We start from the raw sequence: 20,358 nt of genomic DNA, 5'->3' as shown, positions 1-20,358 counted from the left end.
AAATTTACATATGTGCTAAAAGAACTATAGAAATAAATACGATTGTTGTCCACTTTCTTGAAATCATTGTTGAGCTCTCAAAGATATGTATCAACGATCAAACAAAATACATGGGCATAGATATATGTATGCATATAGTGCGGGTGATGTTGATGACGACGATTATGTATATTTTATGTGTTTGAGAAAGAATAACAAAATTAAAAAAAGAGATATGTATATGTACGTATGTGTTTAAAAGTAGTTGCAAGAGTGGTTTGTTTTAGTTAATCGGTCTTTTTGTAAAAGAATGTTATTGTCCCTACATGAGAGGCACATTAACGAAATAAATTAGAACCAGTACTATTTTTTTTTTTAAAGAAAAAATTAAAAATTTCATGTAACTATTTTAAAATTCCAAATGGAAGCAGAAATTTAAAAATTTTATAAGCGCAATGAAAATAGGATGTTATCATGTTAAGGATCATGGATGTTAAAAAGTTTTGAACGAAGGTCGTGTATGTAAATGTAAAACGTATTAAACTAGAAGAACCATTTTTGCCTTTAACTAAAAGATTAAAAAATAAAGAAACTAATTGATCGTTTAAACCCTGAAAAACAAACCAACCTTCCCACCAACCGTCATCACTTCCACTCACCAGTCACCACCGCCTTCCTCATTTTTCACAGATCTCAAATTCTTCATCAAAAAATCAAAACCCCCCACTCACATTTCACTTTTACAGCAGTAAATTTTTCTAAAAAAAACCACCTGAAACAAACAACTAAATGAAATCTCTAATTTTCATTTTCATTTTTATCTTCATTCAACATTCCAATGCGTGTGTCTTCACTTTAAAGATGCACCACCGTTTCTCCGAACCAGTCAAACGGTGGTCCGAAAAGTTCACCGCCGATGATTTTCCGGCCAAAGGTACCGTCGAATACTATTCTCAGTTGGCCGATCATGACAAGATTTTCCGTCGCCGGAGACTCTCCGATTCCGGCGAAGATCGCCTTACTTTCTCCGACGGAAATTCCAGTTTCCGTATCAGCTCTTTAGGATTGTAAGTATATTTATTCATCATTTGTGTATATATACATATATATGTATGTATATATTTGAATTAACTGTTAATTGTTTTGTTTATTATAAATCTTGAAATTAGGGTTTCTTGTTGGGGAATTGGGGATGGGAATATTAACTAATTAGGATAATTTAAACAACAAAATGTAAATGTAAATGTGGATAGTTTATAATCAATTACTATTATTTTTTGCAGCTATATCTATTTTAGTACAGTTAAACTATAGAATGCAGGTAGTTTTTTTTTTAAATTTAATTTAGATAGTTTTTATACTTATGGTGTTGTTTATGAAAATTAGTTTACATTACACGACGGTTTCGTTGGGGACTCCTGGGCAGAAGTTTATGGTGGCACTTGATACAGGGAGTGATCTATTTTGGGTGCCATGTGATTGCACTAGATGCGCCTCCATTGATAACACAGCTTATGACTCTGTATGTTCTTTCTTTATTTTCGAGTTTTATTCAATCGCGAATTAGGTTGAGTTTTATGAGATTGTTATTTGTGAGTAATATCCGTGTACCAGAAGATTGTTGAAATGTCTGGATAGGTTAGTCAAACATGTTGAACATACTTTGGTAAAGTTGATTAGAATCAATGTTTTGTAATGATTGTAATAGGTAGCATAAATTAGCCAAATAATGGGATGTTGCTATTAATGTGGGTATCGCAAACTGGAGTTGCTTTGAAATATTTTGGCAATTTCATATTTGGACAACTTCCGAGCAGTAGTGGCGGCCCTGAGAATTTAAGTGCCCAGTCCGAGCCTAGAAAAAAATGCCCCCAACTTTTAGGAATCCAATTGTATAAGATTTTTTTTTTTTTTTTATATAATCTAGACGTTATAACAATAACAAAATGATAGTATTAGAAATACAATACATACCGCAGTAGTTAACCAATGATTCGAGAAGCTCGTCTAGCATTCTTCATAGCAAATTCGTTGATTAGCTCTTCACAATCTGTACTCTCTAAGATTTCATTCTCAATAGCTATCATCGCTAATCCACTAAGTCTTTTTTGGGACATTGTTGATCTTAGATAAGATTTCAATAACTTCAACTTTGAAAAACTCCTTTCGGCAGATGCAACCGTGACTGGAATAGTCAACAATATTCTATATGCAATGGTTGCATTTGGGAAATAACCAAGCTGTTTCAAGACCTTCAAAACATCTATAGGGTTGTTAAGTTCATCGGTTTGTGACGTGTCAAATAACTTCAACTTCATATAGAGTTCATCGGCATCAATTTCTGATCTTTCTTGAAACTTAAGTGCATTTACAAGGCTCTAACATGACAACATAAGTTCTTCATCTTCAATTCCCCTCAAGTTATGTGGAAACAAAAAGGCAAATAATTTCTCATACTCTTTGAATTGCTAAAATCTTGTTTCAAGGGAAGAACGAGCCTGATCGACAATAAATAAAAAGTAGTTTACTCTACAGTTCTCTTCTGGGGTAAATGAAGCTTCTTGGCTACTCGAACTTTCACCAAATTGTTTTTTCCTATGAATAACATGTTTTTGTGGAAAAATCGGATCAATACCCATCACGTGAACAATCTTCTTTGCTTCATCAATTGCTTTTGAATACCCCGTTTCTCTATAATCCTTGAAGTACTCAATCAATTGGTTTATTTCTTTGATAGCTACATTGAGATGCATATCCTTTGATTGAAGCTTTTTACTCACTAGATTCACCTGGTTTAATACTTGATACCAAATGACAATTGATCCCACAAACTCAAATTCACCAAGTTCTTTTTCCGCTAGTGAATTTGCTGCACTTGCTGTTGCATCATCTTTATCAGTTTCTCCAACTTCAAGTAAATCTTCTCGCACGTCGACAAGTTGCAATTTGATAGCTTTAACACTCTCAACACGACTTTCCCAACGAGTTTGAGACAATGACTTAAGACTCCAAGTCTCCAACCTTTAACATTAACCTTTAAAACTTGCCAACGATTAATAGAATTTGCAAAAAACATTATATATTTGTTGGATGACTCCAAAAAAACTCTTTCCTTTAGCACAAACGTGAGCCATATCACATAATGTAAGATTAAGAGAATGGCAACCACAAGGAGTGTAAAATGCTCTAGGATTTAAATCTAGAAATCTCTTTTGCACCCCTTGGTGTTTTCCTTTCATGTTTGCCCCGTTGTCATAACCTTGACCACGCATAAATCTTTTTTGAATTAAGATCATACCTTTAACAATTAAGAGTAAAGTTAAATCTTTTTTGATGTTATTTCTTGTCTTTTAAAACCCCAAATGAATCTTTGATGTGGATGATGAAGTGTAGGAGGCTTTGTGTGGATGGGATGAAAAGTGTCTGGAAAATTTACTTTTTAATCTTCTAAAATTCCATTTACTTTAATTTAAGTAAATACATTAGTATAATTTAATAATAAGGACATAACTTTATATGGGTATACATATGTAGTACCTAAAGGATTGTATATTTACAATTTAGGTATTAACTTGTTTATAAAAACAAATATATATCTATATAATATAATGTGCCCTGGCCGGTTGTCTTGCTTGCCCCCCTCCGGACCTCCCCTGCTTCCGAGTAAGAATTATCTAGTTTCGCACCATCTGGTTCATTTTTATAATCATTTCAAATAGCTCTTGAATTTAATTTTGATCAGCAAGATTCCTCTTTTCTTATTAGTGAAAGGTATTTTTAGATATTGACACATAGTAAAAGACATAGGTAAACCACAGAGTGCAAGCCTATTCAAATATTGTAACCTTGATCTACATGGGGAAGTATAGTATTGAAATTCTCTATTGATGGATCAAATCATTACGTTATTGATGCTTCAAGGTCCCGGTGAATGATTGATTTTTTGATTAAATAGAATTTTCTAGTTTTTATTTTTACTGCATGAAGTAAATGTGAAAGTGAATTCTTTGAGAAATAAAGAAACATAGGTAGATTATTGAACTATACTAAGAGGATCACCGAACATCTTGTGTTCATGGTAGTTTATAGCATATGAGTATTTTGCACCATGCTATAAGTTCCTTGATTATTTTATAGGATTTTAAGCTGAGCATATACAGTCCTACGGGATCCTCAACAAGCAAAAAGATTACGTGCAACCATAGTATGTGCACTCAACGCCAGGAATGTATAGAAAGCGAAACTTCTGACACTTGCCCCTACTCTGTTTCTTATGTCTCACCTCAAACTTCAACATCTGGGATTCTAGTGGAGGATCTTTTACACTTGGAAACAGAAGATAGCGATGGTGAAGTCATTGATGCATTCGTCACTTTTGGGTAAATTCATAAATGCCTATAGCTTTTCATTCACTATATTTTCAATACTCCTAGAGACAATTTATAGATGTGGCAGATGGGAAGGTCACATGAGGTTATTGTCGAAAACAGGTCTTTTTGGTATGGGTAGAAATGGGAATCATATTAGCTGTCCTGCATACATTTTTTTAATACAATTTCTAATGATAATTAATGCATTAACTATAATTAGAAAACACATGTTAAATCTGTTCTCTTTGAATTTTGACCCGTTCTTTTGTAGCTTTTTTTTGGACCATGTTTTAGATAAAATATAACCTGCATTGACCCCTATGTTGAAAATGCAGCCTTTAAGGGGATCTAATATCTCTCATAAGAACTTAACAAACATGTTAGCAACTTAGCATATATTTTCTTTTGGTTCTAGTAAGTGTGTTTAGACAATGGATTTTTAATTTGAAACGTGCAGATGTGGGCAGGTGCAAAGTGGTACGTTTCTAGATATTGCTGCTCCAAATGGTCTATTTGGGCTGGGTTTGGAGAAAATATCAGTTCCTAGCATTTTATCAAGAGAAGGCTACACTGCTGATTCATTCTCTATGTGTTTTGGACATGATGGAACTGGTAGGATCAGTTTTGGTGATAAAGGAAACCTTGGTCAGGAAGTGACCCCATTTAATTTAGATTCGCTACAGTAAGTTGCAAATATATAGTCTGTCTCTGTCTCAGCTTTTACTTTTTCTTTTTTGTTTCTGACTGTGCAATGTTTAATCTGCAGTCCAACCTATAATATTACAGTGACACAAATTCGTGTTGGATCCTCTTTTATTGACTCGTCTTTCACGGCTCTTTTTGATTCGGGTACCTCTTTCACCTATCTGACTGAACCGCATTATACAAGGCTGACACAGAAGGTAAGTAAGTGATCTACACAACAATATATTTCTCTGGATTTCTTTTGCATTTTAACCCTTTGTTTCGTTCTGTTACAGTTCCATGCACAAACAAAAGATTCACGACATCCCACTGATCATAGGATACCTTTTGCATATTGTTATGATATGAGGTAATACTTGACTTTTTTTACTCTATTGGTACTGAGTTTTATTTGATCATCTGTTTGTTATGTTTATAGTCCTGATGCCAATACTAGTCTGATCCCAAGTATAAGCTTCACAATGAAAGGGGATGGTCAGTTTTTTATCTATGATCCTGTGATTGTAATCTCCTCAAATGTAAGTCCTAACTTTTTGAAAAATATTCCATATTCTGACAAGTTCCCGCTCATAATAATCTCTCCTTACTTAATTGCAGCATGAACTTGTATACTGTTTGGCTGTCATCAGAAGTACAGAAATGAACATTATCGGTCGTAAGTCGTCAATTCCTTTCAAATGTTTTTGCCACCAAGTGTGGCGTGTGTAGTGAGTATGTGTGCCTGTATAAAATAATAAATATATGTGTGTGTATTATTACAGAGAACTTCATGACTGGCTACCGGATTGTATTTGATAGAGAAGAGCTTGTTCTTGGCTGGACAAAGTCTGATTGTAAGTTCCATTGGATTCAAATTTGTTTATATATAGAACCAGAGGTAATTTCTAACGGATGCTTTTTGCATGAAGGTTATGACATTGATAATTCAACAGATTCGAGTTCAAAACCATTGAACCCGAACAAGGTCCCTCCTGCGGTTGCAGCCGGGCTAGAAGGCCATCACCATGAACAGACGAGAAATACAGATGGGACTTCAGATGGTTATAGTAAAGGTATCATCTGTAATTGGACTCAAACATGGCTGTGGTATGGTTTTATGTTGTATTTGTATAGTTTTTGCTCAGTTGGTTTTTAGAGTTGTAAAAGCTGGGCCCAATAGGAAATTATTCTTTGTACCATATCATTGTGAATGTGATTCATGATTCTTAAATAACAAATAGTGTAAATAGATTAATACATTACGTTCTAGTAAATATATTTCTCACTTGCTTTGCAACTTTGCATGTCTAAAATTAAAAGGCAACTTCTGGAAAAATATCCCTCGCAGTTTGAGAGAAAGAGAGTCAACAATTTGACTACTATATTTTTCTTGAGTTGATTTTTTCGTTGTTACTAAATAGAGAGCGACGAATTGTGTTTTCTAACGGTTGATGTTTTTATGTCAATTTCCAGTGTTTTTAATGCAAAAAATCAAACAAATTTGATGTAATTAGAGAAATGAAGTTGTTAATACTATTTATCAGAAAAATCAAGTGATCTATATGGGTGATTTCTCTTGAAGCTATTTCATTTCTCTTACATTTTTTTATTTGGTTTTAGCTTTTTACTTTATTTTGAGATATGATAAAAAGAAAACCTAAACTTATATAGTTCATCTGTTTCAAGATAATTTATATAGTTTTCAATACTGGAAACTGTGTAAGAAATTCAAAATATCAGCTGATGTGAAATATAAATATAGTAGAATAATATTTTTCAAAAAAAATATACGTAATCTATGATAACTAAACGTCTAAACGTCTTTAAAACGATTCACTTCTTTTCCTTTGTCTAAAAAATGTTATAAAATTGTGCGAGAAATGTAGAAATATTATTGATTTGTAATTTGGAATAATGTATTTTGAATTTTATTTGTAATGTTTGTAAAGTGGAATGAATGAATGAATGAACGGAAATGGGCATTGCGGTTATGTTTGGTAGAAGGAATTCAAGCAAGAGATATGAAAATGATATAATTTCCTTTAATTGGTACAACAAAAAAATGTAGAGAAATTAGAACACGGAGAATTGTATTTTTTGGAGAAATTGAGTTACACTAACTTGATTTCTTTTCTTTTTGTGAAAGAAATCATTTTCTCCCTTTTATAGTTATAAAATTTTGAACACAGAGAAATCTATCCTCGGTTTCTTTCTTTTATATTGAACATGAATATTAGAAAAACCACACATATCTTTCTAACAAAAAAAAAAAAATCTAATAACCATTAGACTCAAACCCCATTTATTTTCTAGTGGCGTCGTGGACGGAAAATAGCAGCGTCGTCACCGGAGGAAGTAGAATCGTTGTCGTCAACGTCGTCTTCTTCTCCGTCTTCATCTTCTTCCTCGCAGATGGTTGTTGGAATCATTATCGGCATTGAGATCTTCTTCTTCGCCAGAAGGATGGTTATCGGAATCGTCCTCGGTAAAGGCGCCGACTCTGGTGCTGATTGTGGTTATGATTGTGATTGGAATCATCATCATCATCATCATCGTAAATGAATAAAAAAGAAAGAAAAAGAAATCACTAATAAGAAAAAAAGATTGTTGGTATCTAGTGAAGGGGTTATGAAAAGGAGAGTAACGATGGAGAAAATCTGTCATCTTTTATTAGGTTACTACAAGTGGAAGAGTTTTTATTATATTTTTATTTATATTTATTAGGATAACAAATTTTGTTACCATATACATTTACTTGAATTGTTTAAGTAGAATAAAAAGTTTTTAATTTATATAAATTTAAAAAGTTATTGTAATAAAAAATTTATTTTTTTGATTTTTTTACCAAACATAAGAAATGATTTTAGTTTATTTCTTTTGCTAATTTCTCTGTTGTTATTAAACAAAAAAGTTAGTTGAATTTTTCTATCAATTTTATTTTATTTTTTTGAATTTCATTTTATTAAATATGCCATGTGATATAACTATAAAAGAAATGTATGATGATAGACTTAAATAAACTTTTAGATATCCATACATATGTACACGTATTAAATTAAAAAATATAGGTTGCAAATGAAAATTGTTTTTAGCTAACAAACCTATCTAAATGCTATATAATTTTTGATTAAAATAATGAATGTAAACAAAACTAAAAAGAAAAATTGAATTCATTATAATATATATGGTGATATTTATACTACCACATTTAATTAATGTATTATATCATGTATTACTGACTTATACAATGAGCTGCGAAACTTGTATATCACAGTACCTTAATTAAAGTAGTGGTACGAATATTAACTCCAGGATAGTACGAGTGGTATTTAATTTTTGAATGCCACCTACCACATAGCCAGCGGGCTAAATTAAAAAATAATAAAAGATATAATATTACCTGCTTCATAAACATGAGATGAGTTAACTTTTTCATATATTCAATTCTCTCTCTATCTTCAATTTTTTTGCATGCCACCTAAAAATCACTTTTACTTTTCATTTCTCTTAAATCTTGGTGTAGAAAATGTTTAAGATGATTCCTTTTTCAATTTTTATGTTAACAATTTCCCTAAAAGATCTGGCTTATATGAAGGCGTACGTTGAACGACTTCTTTTGTTTTTTAGATAAAGAGAATCTTACTTTTTAAGTTTGTTAAAAACTCTGTTTTAGTAATTTAACTACGTTTTTTTATTAAGTATATGGTTTTTTGTTGCTGCCAACGAGCCATTTTTTGTGACAATCATTTTGTTCTCTTATCAACATTGTCACATACACCAAACATGCCACCACCGCCAACTTCTAACGCCAAAATTTATCTCCAAAACTATCAGCCCTTTTTCTAAGTTGGTGGCGATGGTGTTTTATGTGAAGGTACCACTAGAAGTTTTAAAACCGGTGATGGAATAGATTGGCCACACACTACTCTTTATCTCATAGTTTGTAAAAGCATCTTTTATGGTAAGTTGATGAAAAATTCTTTCTTGAAGAAAAATCTTTGAATAGCTTATTACCATTGGAGGAGATAGTTTTTTTTTTCAAAAGCTTGATGTGTTAGAATAAACATGATTCGATTCAAGTGATAAAACATCCCGAATCGTCCTGTGGAACCTGTAAGAGCATTAAAGCATAATTGCTATTGATTTCGGGTTCCCATAACAAGATGATTGAGTAATAATGGGATGAGTAATTCGGCTGAAACATGATGCACGGATTTAGAGAGGAGAAACACATGAAAGTTAGGGTATTATGTGTGTAGGGATTAACCTTAACTTAGGGTTAATGACTCTCTATATATAAGGAGAGTATTTATACTTTAAACCCCTTTGGTGTTTAATGTGTGCACCTTTAGTCCTCTTAGTTACAATTACCTAATGGGAAACCCCTATACTACGTCTTTAAGAGTAAATTAGCCCATTATATATTTACTAGACATAGGGGTTTCAGTTATCGACAATTATCATATCAGGAATGATACATGATCAGTGACGGTCACACTAACATGGTTCCAACATTCTCCCACTTGACCAAGCGATCATTTATCTATGAGTATTCAGTAAGTCCGACCGGGATAATACTCATTTTGTTTTAAACCGAAATCATAGCCAATAAGTACAGTCGTAGAGAAGAATATCAACTCAGGACCCCCACTAGTCAAACTATGACTCAAATTTAAAACTAATAAGTAATGATCAATTGACTAAGACAAATTTTGTTATATATTGTCTTTACACTGTTATGAGCTCGAAGTGTAACTAATAGACAAACAAAATCTAAATAAGGAGGAAAATTTTTTTCATTAACATAATAATAATGACCAATAAGCACAACATGCTATCATAATGAGTCTTTTAGTAAGCCTCATCTTTGACACATGTCCTACGAAGATTTTAGGAGGAAGACCTTCGGTCATTGGATCCATTAGCATATTTATGTGTACTTATGTATTCAATACAAAGAACATTTTCCTTAATCCGTTCACGTAAAACAGATACTTTGTATCGAGATACATCTCAGCGCCAGTTGAACTGCTACTGTTCAAAATTATGGCAGCTGAGTTATCACAGTAAAACTTCAATGGTCTAGTAATAAAGTTGATGACTTTCGAGTCCACTGACCAGGTTCTTTAACAACATCTCATGACATGAAATTATGAACGTTCAGACGACATCATGGTAGACGTTGTAGTCAGTTTCTACTTATGACTCCGTCAAAAGATAGGTTTGCCAGCTAATCATAAATATACATTCAGAAGTAGATTTCTTATTAGAATTAGAACATCCCGCTACTTCTTAGTTGTCACCTCTTCTATAAGTTAATATGTAGTCTTTGGTCCTTTGCAGATATCGTAGAACCTTTTAGCCATTTTCCAATATGCTTATCCGGGATTAGATACCTAACTCCCAAGCATACCGGCGATATGAGCGATATCTGGACGAGTACAGACCTGAGCGTACGTAATGCTCTTAACTACTTACGAGTAAGGTATCATCCTCATTTGCTACTTATTAATCTCAATGTTCGGACTTCGGAAACAATTACATACGTCTCCTTTTACTAATAGATCTATAGTAGGTGTGTAGTGCTGCATATTATGGCGTTCTAAGATATGTTCAATATAAGCCTTTTGAGAAAGAACTAGAACATCATTATGCCTATCTCAATGTATTTCCATACTTGTGACATTAAAGGCATCACCCAGATCTTTTATGTCGACATTCTGCGAAAAGTAAACGCTTCGACTCATGCAACATATCCAAGTTGTCATTTGCAAGTATAATATCATTCATGTGCAAAATAAAGATTGTAAATTTACTCCCACTGATCTTGAGATAGGTGCATTAATCCACTTGATTTTCTTAGGAAGTCTTGTCCTCTTATGACTTCATTAAACTTAACGTACCATTTTAGTGATGCTTGCTTCAACCCATATATGGACTTATTCAACTTGCAGATCATGTGCTATTTAATTTATGGAACTTTAGGTTCACATGTATTCGTCTTATTGCAAGTTTCCATTTTGGAAAGTGGTCTTGACATCCATCTAATGTAACTCTAAATCATAATGAGACACAAATGCCATGATGATCCTTAAGGAATCTTTATGAGACTGGAGACAAGGTCTCTTGATAATCGGTTCCTTCCTTTTGATTAAAGCCCTTCACAACTAGTTATGGCCTTCATCGTTTGACGTTCCCATTTGGGTCTAATTTAGTTTTGAAAATCCATTTACAACCTACAGATTTGGATTCTTAAAGAAATTCAACAAAGTCCCAAACGTCATTATGCTATATGGAATTAAGCTCTCAAATTATGGCTTCATTCCACTAAGTGGCATGATCGCTATTAATGGCTTCTTAATAAGGAATAGGATCAGTAAGCTTTCCAATGTCCTCAACTTCAGTTATGAAATCATCAAAGTTATGGTCTTGTGTGACCTAGATAATCTCCTGAGTTGATTTTCAGGTTCAGTAAGGAAGATGCTTTAGCATTTTTAATAAGATGCTTTAACATTAGTAGTATCCTGATTAAGAGGATTAGATTTTTGATTTTGATTAGGAGAAAGTGGATCAGTGATATTAGGAGCAGCGTTGGGTACAAGAGGAGTTATCGGAGGAGTAATAATAACTGACGAGTGGTTCCCCCCACTTCTTGTACTTCCTGCAAATCTTAAGTTATGATTTGTCGTGCTCCCACTGATCTCTTAGTTCCCATGAAATGTGACATACTGCGTGTCAATAATGCTAGTAGAGTAGGAAAGACAATAAAATTAATAACCGATAAAGAAACATATAAGGGATTTAGGATCCAGTTTCTTTATGCTAGGGTTATAGAGTTATGCTTTGGCAGTACAGCCTCATACATTCATATAATTCATACTCAGTTTCCTTTCTGTCCTGGAGTCTTAAGGACAGATTCTAATGGAACTCTTATTGAGTATATGGACAGCTGTGCGTAAGACCTTAGTCCAAAGGAAAGTAGGTAAGTTAGTGTTGACAAACATACTTTTCACCATGTCCATTAAGGTTCTATTTCTCCTTTTAGCAACATAAAAAACTGTTGAGGAGAACCAAAAATGGTGTATTGGTTACTTATGTCTTGTTCCTTTCAAAAATTATGGGAAGGATTAGGAGCTTAACCAATATCAGTATGTTAACCATAATACTCACCTCCTTTATCTGTAAAAGTTTAGATCAGATATAGGTGGACATAATGTGAATAATCGTCAATAAATGTAATAAATGATGTATGTCTTGAAATGAATGCGGGATAGGGTCCACTTATATCAAAGTGAATTATTTCCAACAAGTTGGAACTTCTAGTGGCTCCTTTCTTAATCCCTTAAGCCATTGAATACATGTTTCAAAATCACAAAAGTCAAGAGAATGTAATATTCCATCCTTTATGAGTCATATCATGCAAACTCGTGAGATGTGGCCAAGATGTTTATGCCACATTATGGAGGAATTCTCTAATTATTTAGGTGATTTTGTCTTTGTTTTAGTTATGTCATCAATATTAAGAGACAACAAAGACTGTGAGAAATTATGATCTAGTTCTAACTTACACAACAATCCATTCAAGAAACTATGACCAAGAAATTCATTATTACGAGTAATGACAATCTCGTCGTAACCATGAATTATTACATAACTTTTAAGGTCTTAAACTAGAGAAATAGATACAAGTTTCTGAGAAATTCTCGGTACACATAAGGTATCCACTAGTCTAATACACATTCAAGTGTTTATATGTAAATCATAAGTCTCCATGGTTTCGACATATAAGAGATCAACCCTTCCAACTCTAAGCTTTCTTTGGTCATTTGATAGCTTCTGAATTGTGTGGAATGCTTATGTTGAGTTAATCACATGAACCATAGAACTAGAATCACTCACACATGTATTAGAAGATACATTAAACATAAAAGAATCAAATATTACATGAAATAAGTTACCTTTATAAGCCAGCAGTTCCTTGAAATTAAGGCAATCTGGGCACAATGAGAATTTGCAGTTAGGATTGCTAGTCAATGACTTAAAGCTAGAGGCAGTAGCACCATGATTATCCTTTTGAAGTGTAATTGTAGCCTTATTACTGTTATATCTTTCCTCTTAATGGAATTAGCAGTGGTAGTAAGGTGAACACTTTAGGTTGGCCCAACTTAAGACGAATATTTTCTTGCACACACATTGCATTTAGTTCACTCATCGACCATTTATCCTTCATAGCGCTAAATTTAATTTTGAAGGTGTCAAAATGAGCATGCAATGAAGTCATTAGAAAATGCACAAGAAAACTGTCAAAGACTTCCATTTTAGGACTCTTAAACTTATGAGTCGTGTCAGTCATATTCATTATGTGTTCACAAACACTGCTATTTCCTTTGTTCTTAAGCTACTTGCATACGCTTTATACATTCCCTCAGATACTTTAATTGATGACGTTCCAAACCATCATTAGTGACAAGTGATTCGCCCTATCCCACTTTCTTAAAATTCGCTTTCTGAGCTGCGGAAAAGTTAGCAGTAATAGTAGTAGGTTTATTATGGCGAATGACATAGTCAAGGTCTAGCATCTTCAGAGTTAGAGGTAATTAATCCTTTCATAAAGCAAAGTTTGCATCAATAAGTGGCTTAATGCCTAAGTTAGGTACTACAGTGGAAATAAGGAGGATATCAATTTATGATACAAGTAATAGAAGATTATTAAAGTAATGACTAAAATAAGTAGGCCTAATAGTAATGAAGTTATAGTGACATGATTAGCTATCTAAGGCAAACCAAGTAATGTCTAATAGTAATGGAACTAGAGCAATGCCTAAAATAAGTAGGCCTAATAATAATGTTCCTCATAATGACATAATTAGATAACAAAGGCAGACTAAGTAATGTCTTTAAACATAATGGAACTAAAGTAATGCCTAAAATACGTAATAGGCTAAAGTAATGCTTCTAAAAGTAATGAGACTAAGACCATTATACTAATGAAGCCAGTGATAAGTAAACCTATTGTAAACACCAAAACAATAAGTTAACATAAGGCTCTACTTAGAATTTACATCACCTTTGGGCAGGAATAACTAATCTCTGAGTACAAATGAGCATTAGGGTCATGCAACACAACGCTTATCTTTTGACCTTTGGGCACAAAATAAAGAATCGTGTATATTATGCATGAAAATAGTCCTTTTAGCACATAAAAGTATATTAAATCACTTTTGGGCAGAATCAATATACTTAGTGTTCATTATGCAAAAGGAAAAGAACGACAACACCATGAGAATCACATTTGACCTTTGGGCACAAATGATGAAACCATGTACATTAGTGCAAAGCCCCCACACATTACGGGGGTCCGGGGGCAGCGCCCCTGGAAGCGGGGTCCAAGGGGCAGAGCCTCTGGCTGGGATCGAGCTAAGATCATCTTTACTATAACATGAACATAAGTAATAATTCGTGATAATGTAAGCACGAAGACATCAATAAGTCATGATAACATAGACACGAAGACATTAGTAAGTCGTGAACAGTACACACGAAGATGTCACAAATTCGTGATGATGTCAGCACGATGAAGTCATAAACTCGTGATGACGTAAGCACGGGTTTTCAGTAAGTCGTGTATGAAATTAAGCTGAAGTTCGTGGTGACATAAGCATAAGTTCGCGATGACGTAAGCGCGAATTCGTGATGACGTGAGCGCAAAGAGCTATAGAAGCCATGATGACGTCAGCACGAAGTGGGCTTTAGTTCGTGATGACGTCCTCACGAAGTTCTTATTCTGCAGAGTTTTAGTTCGCGAAATTCATCAAATTTGAACCGAATCATGACTTATTGTTCATAACGAGGCTCTGATACCACATGTTGGAATAAACATGATTCGATTCAAGTGATAAAACATCCCGGATTGTCCTTTGGAACCTGTAAGAACATTAAAGCATAATTGCTATTGATTTCGGGTTCTCATAACAAGATGATTGAGTAATAATGGGATGAGTAATTCGGCTGGAACATGATGCGCGAATTTAGAGAGGAGAAACACACGAAAATTAGGGTATTATGTGTGTAGGGATTAACCTTAACTTAGGGTTAATGAATCTCTATATATAAGGAGAGTATTTATACTTTAAACCCCTTTGCTGTTTAATGTGTGCAACTTTAACCCTCTTAGTTACAATCACCTAATAGGAAACCCTATACTATGTCTTTAAGAGTAAATAAACCCATTATATATTTACTAGACATAGGGATTTCAGTTATCGTCAATTATCATATCATGAATGATACATGATCAGTGACGGTCACACTAACGTGGTTCCAACATGATGTTCCTCAAGCAATTGATCAAAGACTTTTTTTATACACTAACTAATTTTTAAATTCCTTTTAATAAAATTCTTGTTTATAATTTCAACTAACAATCTTAATCTCATATCATATATTAATACTAGGATTTAAAAAAAGGGTTTTTTAATAACCTAATAACATTAGAGAAGCTCTAATTTGGGCTTCTTTAATTGTTTAGTTGTTGCTATTTGTGTCAGATGCATCATGCATGTTCTCTTATAAGGTTAACTAAAGTGAGTAATAGCTAACCAAGCCAACAAAACCAACTAAGCTAATTAGAAGCAACCAAACTGCTAGTGTAGCTCTCATATTTTGATATGTTATATATATATATATATATATATATATATATATATATATATATATGGGAATGAGAATATAAGATTGTTAAGTAGCTAAGCTTAGGGCTGTAAATGAACTGAACAGTTCATGAACCATTCGGCGGGAAGTTCGTTCGTGTTCGTTCGTTTAGTTAAATGAACGAACATGAACAAAGCTCTCGTTCGCTCATTTACGTTTGTGAACGTTCGATAATCTGTTCGTGAACGTTTGTTCATTTATGTTCATAAACCGTCGTTCGTGAACAATAGTTCCTCATGTTCGTTTACAAATATATATATATATACATACATAATCAACTATACTGTAAAAAATAGTTATACCTTTATATAATATATATTATTAATACCCAGTTATTTAAAAAAAGTATAAATAAAAGTACTTGATTTATAAATACTTCGTTCGTTTGTGTTCGTTCTTAGTGTTCGTTCGTTTGTGTTCGTGAACATTCGTTCGTTCATGAACACAAACGAACGAACATGAACAAGTCATTATGTTCGTTAATCTATTCGTGAACCGTTCATTAAGTTAAACGAATGAACATGAACAAGGTCCCGTTCGTGTTCGCTCGGTTCGTTTACAACCCTGCCTAAGCTTAGGTGTGGAACACTCACATATTGTTTTTTAATCCATAAAAATCAGGGGGCCATGTGATTTAATTAAAATTCAACAATATTAAAAAATTAGTATGTTAGGGGTTCCACATCTAAGCTTAGGTGCCGGACAGCCTTATATTCACTTTTCTCATATATATATATATATGTATATACAAGGGAAAAATGAGTATGGGAACTTGGGTGGAAAATTTCTCTCATTTTAATTTTTTAATATTTTAAATAAATTACTAGACTTCTATATTTATATTATGTATAAAAATTAATATGTAAAGAATTTTTCACGTCTTGAGTGATATTTGAGATTGGATTCAAAGTCATGACACATTTTTTAAAAGTGGGCCTTAATTCATGACATGTTGACATGTCTCTCTGGAAAGTAGGTCCAAAGTCATGATTCATGACATAATTATTTAACTAGTCAATAATATTGCTGTATACAAGTCATTGCATCTTGTCCGTTCGTTGAAGCTAGTTTTTAAAAAGTTGTTTAAAGTCCTTCTTTGAGAAAGAACATAGGAAATAACCCTCCTGACCTCCTAGCTTGGTCTTCAAACATGAACTTCTACTAGTTGGCCTACGATGTAACCGGTTTAACAATATTAAAATCCTTTTGAACTTAATTAATCAATGCTCCTTCTACCCCCAAAACAAGGAGAGATGTTCTGTGATTTGGTTGGAGATGGTCATTTAAGAATTATTGAACACTTCGAAATCAAGATACCCTTGTTTTTATGATCCTTTGAGCCTATCTAGATACTAGAGTGAAAAACACGGAGATGGATCCTGTTTAGGCTATGCCTAACTCGCAATCACATGGTCGTTTCAAAACTCTTCCCAAACCATCCTATCATGTTCACTTGGAGAGATTAATTGTTTAAAATAGCCACCTATTTTTACCAATACTCATCGCAATCTACTGTCTTTTATTTAACAAATAGATAACCTAGTATCAATTTGTAGGTTTCTCTAATATGATGTTCGATCAAAACATCATAGACCCGCACATGATAAGGGAAAATATTACATCCACACTCAAGGTTTTAAGATTCCGTGAGTGACGTGTGCTACTTCAGTTTTGGTCGCCTGTTGCTGTCTGCAAGCGGTGGTTGCTAACGACTTGGGACCAACCTTTTGGTGTTGGTACGGCTGATGAAGGGCTTTACATGCATAGGGGCAAGTCTAAAGTGCGTGCAATTGTTATGGATGGGGAGCACAAAGAAGAATTAGGTCCACCCGGTCGTGTTTATAGCCAAAAATTGCTATAATGGAGTTTGGATATAAATGAAGAGAATAGGTGCAATGATATTCATGGATATCTTAATTTGCCAATATTTCAATCTAGCGGTGATTCATGTGTAGGTGTTCTTGAATTATAACATCATGTTTATTATGCTTTTGAGGTTCAAGAAACTTCAAGAGCCCTAAAGGTTGAAGCACTCTTAAGATTACATGCATATTTACTTGGTCTTTGCAATACTAGTGCTCAATATGTTCATGTGAACCTTTTAATATGATACATATAGAATCTGTTATTCACTCGTTAGTTTTTTCCAACTTGGCAGGAATAGAAGCTGAAGGCTCCAATTGTGCATGAGGATCTAAGTCGCGCGAGTTGTGTTCCAGGTAACTAAATCTTTTTCCCTTACTCCGGCATAGGGTGTCGAACTCGGGCATAGGCACATTCGGCGTCATAGGGTGTCGAATTACAACCCTGTGCTTGCTGAAGAATGGAAGCGTATAGTAATAATTCGAAGGTGCTGACAAATATTGTGAAAAGAACTAAAGCTACCACACGGGTTTATGGTATGTTAAAGTGGATTTTCTTACTTTGATGTCAACACTTATGATTGTTGCCCAGTAAAGTAACGAGATCACCCAACAAATCTCAGACGCACTACTACTAGATTTTTGTTAGCAAAGACTATGATTGGTGTAAATATGTGGTCTATAGCAAAAACTTACAGGAGGTTCTCGAAATTCTTTAATCCAAGATCTTATTTTTTTTGGTCCACTCGTATTCTAAAATGTACATGAAATTAAATATATTTTCATTGTTTTCATAAATGTGTTCTAACTGTTTATTTTTCTATGATGAAGCTTGTGTATTGTGATCGCATATATGTTATGCTCGAGCCTCCCATTTTAAGGAACAGGCTTGTAATTTCTCAATTGAAGCGTAATGATATTTCTAGACGCAATGACGCTGAAATTTCAAGTGGGGCACGGTTCAGGCGAATTTTTAGTTGAGTGGAGGAAGACATCACAAGCGAAAGAGCACCGAAGAAGAATTATTCATTTTAAGGAATGTGGATGTCTTGGCTCCAAATGTGATGAGGTTTAATAGGAGGAGACACATGAGGATAGAGAGGAGGAAGAGGAGGAGACACATGTGATGGATGTTGAAAACAGATAAGGAGACGATGAAGGACAACGATGTGAATCCTTCTTTCCCAATCTTTCGTCGCCTCTTCTATGTCTTCAACATCCACCACATGTGTCTTTTTTCGTCCCCATCCTCTCAATCCTTATGTGTCTCCTCATCCTCCTCTTGCTCTTCAACCTCATCATCTTCTAAGAAGACATCCACATTCCTCAAAATGAATATTTTTGCTTCGGCACTCTTTCGGTTGTGAAGTCGTCATCCACTCCACTAAAAATTCAATTGAACCATATGCCCCACTTGGAATCTCAGCTTCATTGCATCTAGAGAGATCATTACGCATCCATTGAGCAATTACATGCCTTTTTATTAGAATGGGAGGCTCGAGCATAACAGATTCGTGATAACAATATAAAAGCTTCGTTAAAGAAAAATAAACCATCAGAACATATAAATGAAAATATATATTTAATTTTATGTACCAAGCATACGAGCGGACCTAAAAAATAAGATCTTGAAATAGAGGGTTCTTAGGATCTCTTCTAAGTTTTCGCCGCATATACGATGAGCTCTTGTAACATCTTTAGCTGTCTATGCCTTAGAATTATTATTATATGCCTTCCATTCTTCAGCAAGCTCAGAGTTTAATTCAACAGCCTAAAACGCCAAATCTGCATATGCCCGAGTGGGAACCAAGTACCTAATGAACTACCTTGCGGTCGACTGGGATCTTCCCTTGTGATGTGTCAAAGACCATACTCTCTGTGTCTAACAGGCCAACAATATACCGTGTAAAAGCTGCAGTATACTCCTAATAGTGAGTTTTTGGAGGCCCCCGAAACCCATTTCAATAACAACCTCTTTTCTGCAAGTCGGTCATTTCGGAAATAGCTTTAGTTAACATCTTTGGTTTGGACTTTGTTTAAAGATGCATACCAAACCCAACTTGTACATCCTAATTTTCAACATCTATGTTTCAAAACTACATAATAACATAATATGAAATAGGTAGACAGCTAATGATCTCATATAAGCATATCAAAAGTATCTCAAAATCTGTTATTCTCTTATTATATAAAAATTCGAGTATATCAAAATCGAATCATGTAAATGATATAACATAAAATAGTAAAACCAAAAGCTCCATCATCTTGTTATATGTATAAAAAAGTTTATGGCTATGTGACTTTGTCTATCTACCAATTACCAATCCTATTCTCTATATATTACAGAGTAATACTAAGGCCGCACCTTATAGGCTTTGGGTCCTGTGTCTGTTCCACGTCCGACGCGGCCGAAGCACTGGACGCTAGTAGCACCACCTTCGTCTAGGGGTGCGTCTCTTCCTTGCTTCCAAAATCGAACGCAGTAGAAGTGTATGTTTGTGGGTCCCAAGCGGTTGTATCCATTGCCAAAATAAAAAAAAAGGTTTTTTCAAATTTTTAAAAAATGTAACGGCTACTTTGGCCTTTTTTTTCCCCTTCTCTTATATATACCACTATCACATTGCTCTTTTACACAATATCAAACATACATACTTCTATCTTTTTTAAACCATCTATATTCACATACCACCCCCAAAAAATGTCTAATTCATCAGCATCATCCTCTAGCTCTGATTACGAATCAACCAGATACG

The 20,358-nt window shown here is 34.0% G+C and overlaps 1 protein-coding gene across 1 annotated transcript; it reads left to right on the top strand.

Moving 5' to 3' along the window:
* The first annotated feature begins 618 nt into the window (after window positions 1-618).
* Window positions 619-6,307, top strand: LOC122589000 (aspartyl protease family protein 1). The gene is made up of 10 exons (XM_043761229.1): window positions 619-1,046; window positions 1,366-1,501; window positions 4,117-4,358; window positions 4,807-5,031; window positions 5,116-5,251; window positions 5,330-5,403; window positions 5,473-5,572; window positions 5,652-5,709; window positions 5,816-5,887; window positions 5,963-6,307. The coding sequence occupies exons 1-10, from the start codon at window positions 769-771 to the stop codon at window positions 6,187-6,189; spliced, it is 1,548 nt and encodes a 515-aa protein (XP_043617164.1). The 5' UTR covers window positions 619-768; the 3' UTR covers window positions 6,190-6,307.
* Window positions 6,308-20,358: the final 14,051 nt, after the last annotated feature.

Source organism: Erigeron canadensis, chromosome 2 (assembly GCF_010389155.1).
Source record: "Erigeron canadensis isolate Cc75 chromosome 2, C_canadensis_v1, whole genome shotgun sequence".
Classification (NCBI taxonomy): Eukaryota; Viridiplantae; Streptophyta; class Magnoliopsida; order Asterales; family Asteraceae; genus Erigeron; species Erigeron canadensis.
This window is presented reverse-complemented; position numbering and strand designations above follow the sequence as displayed.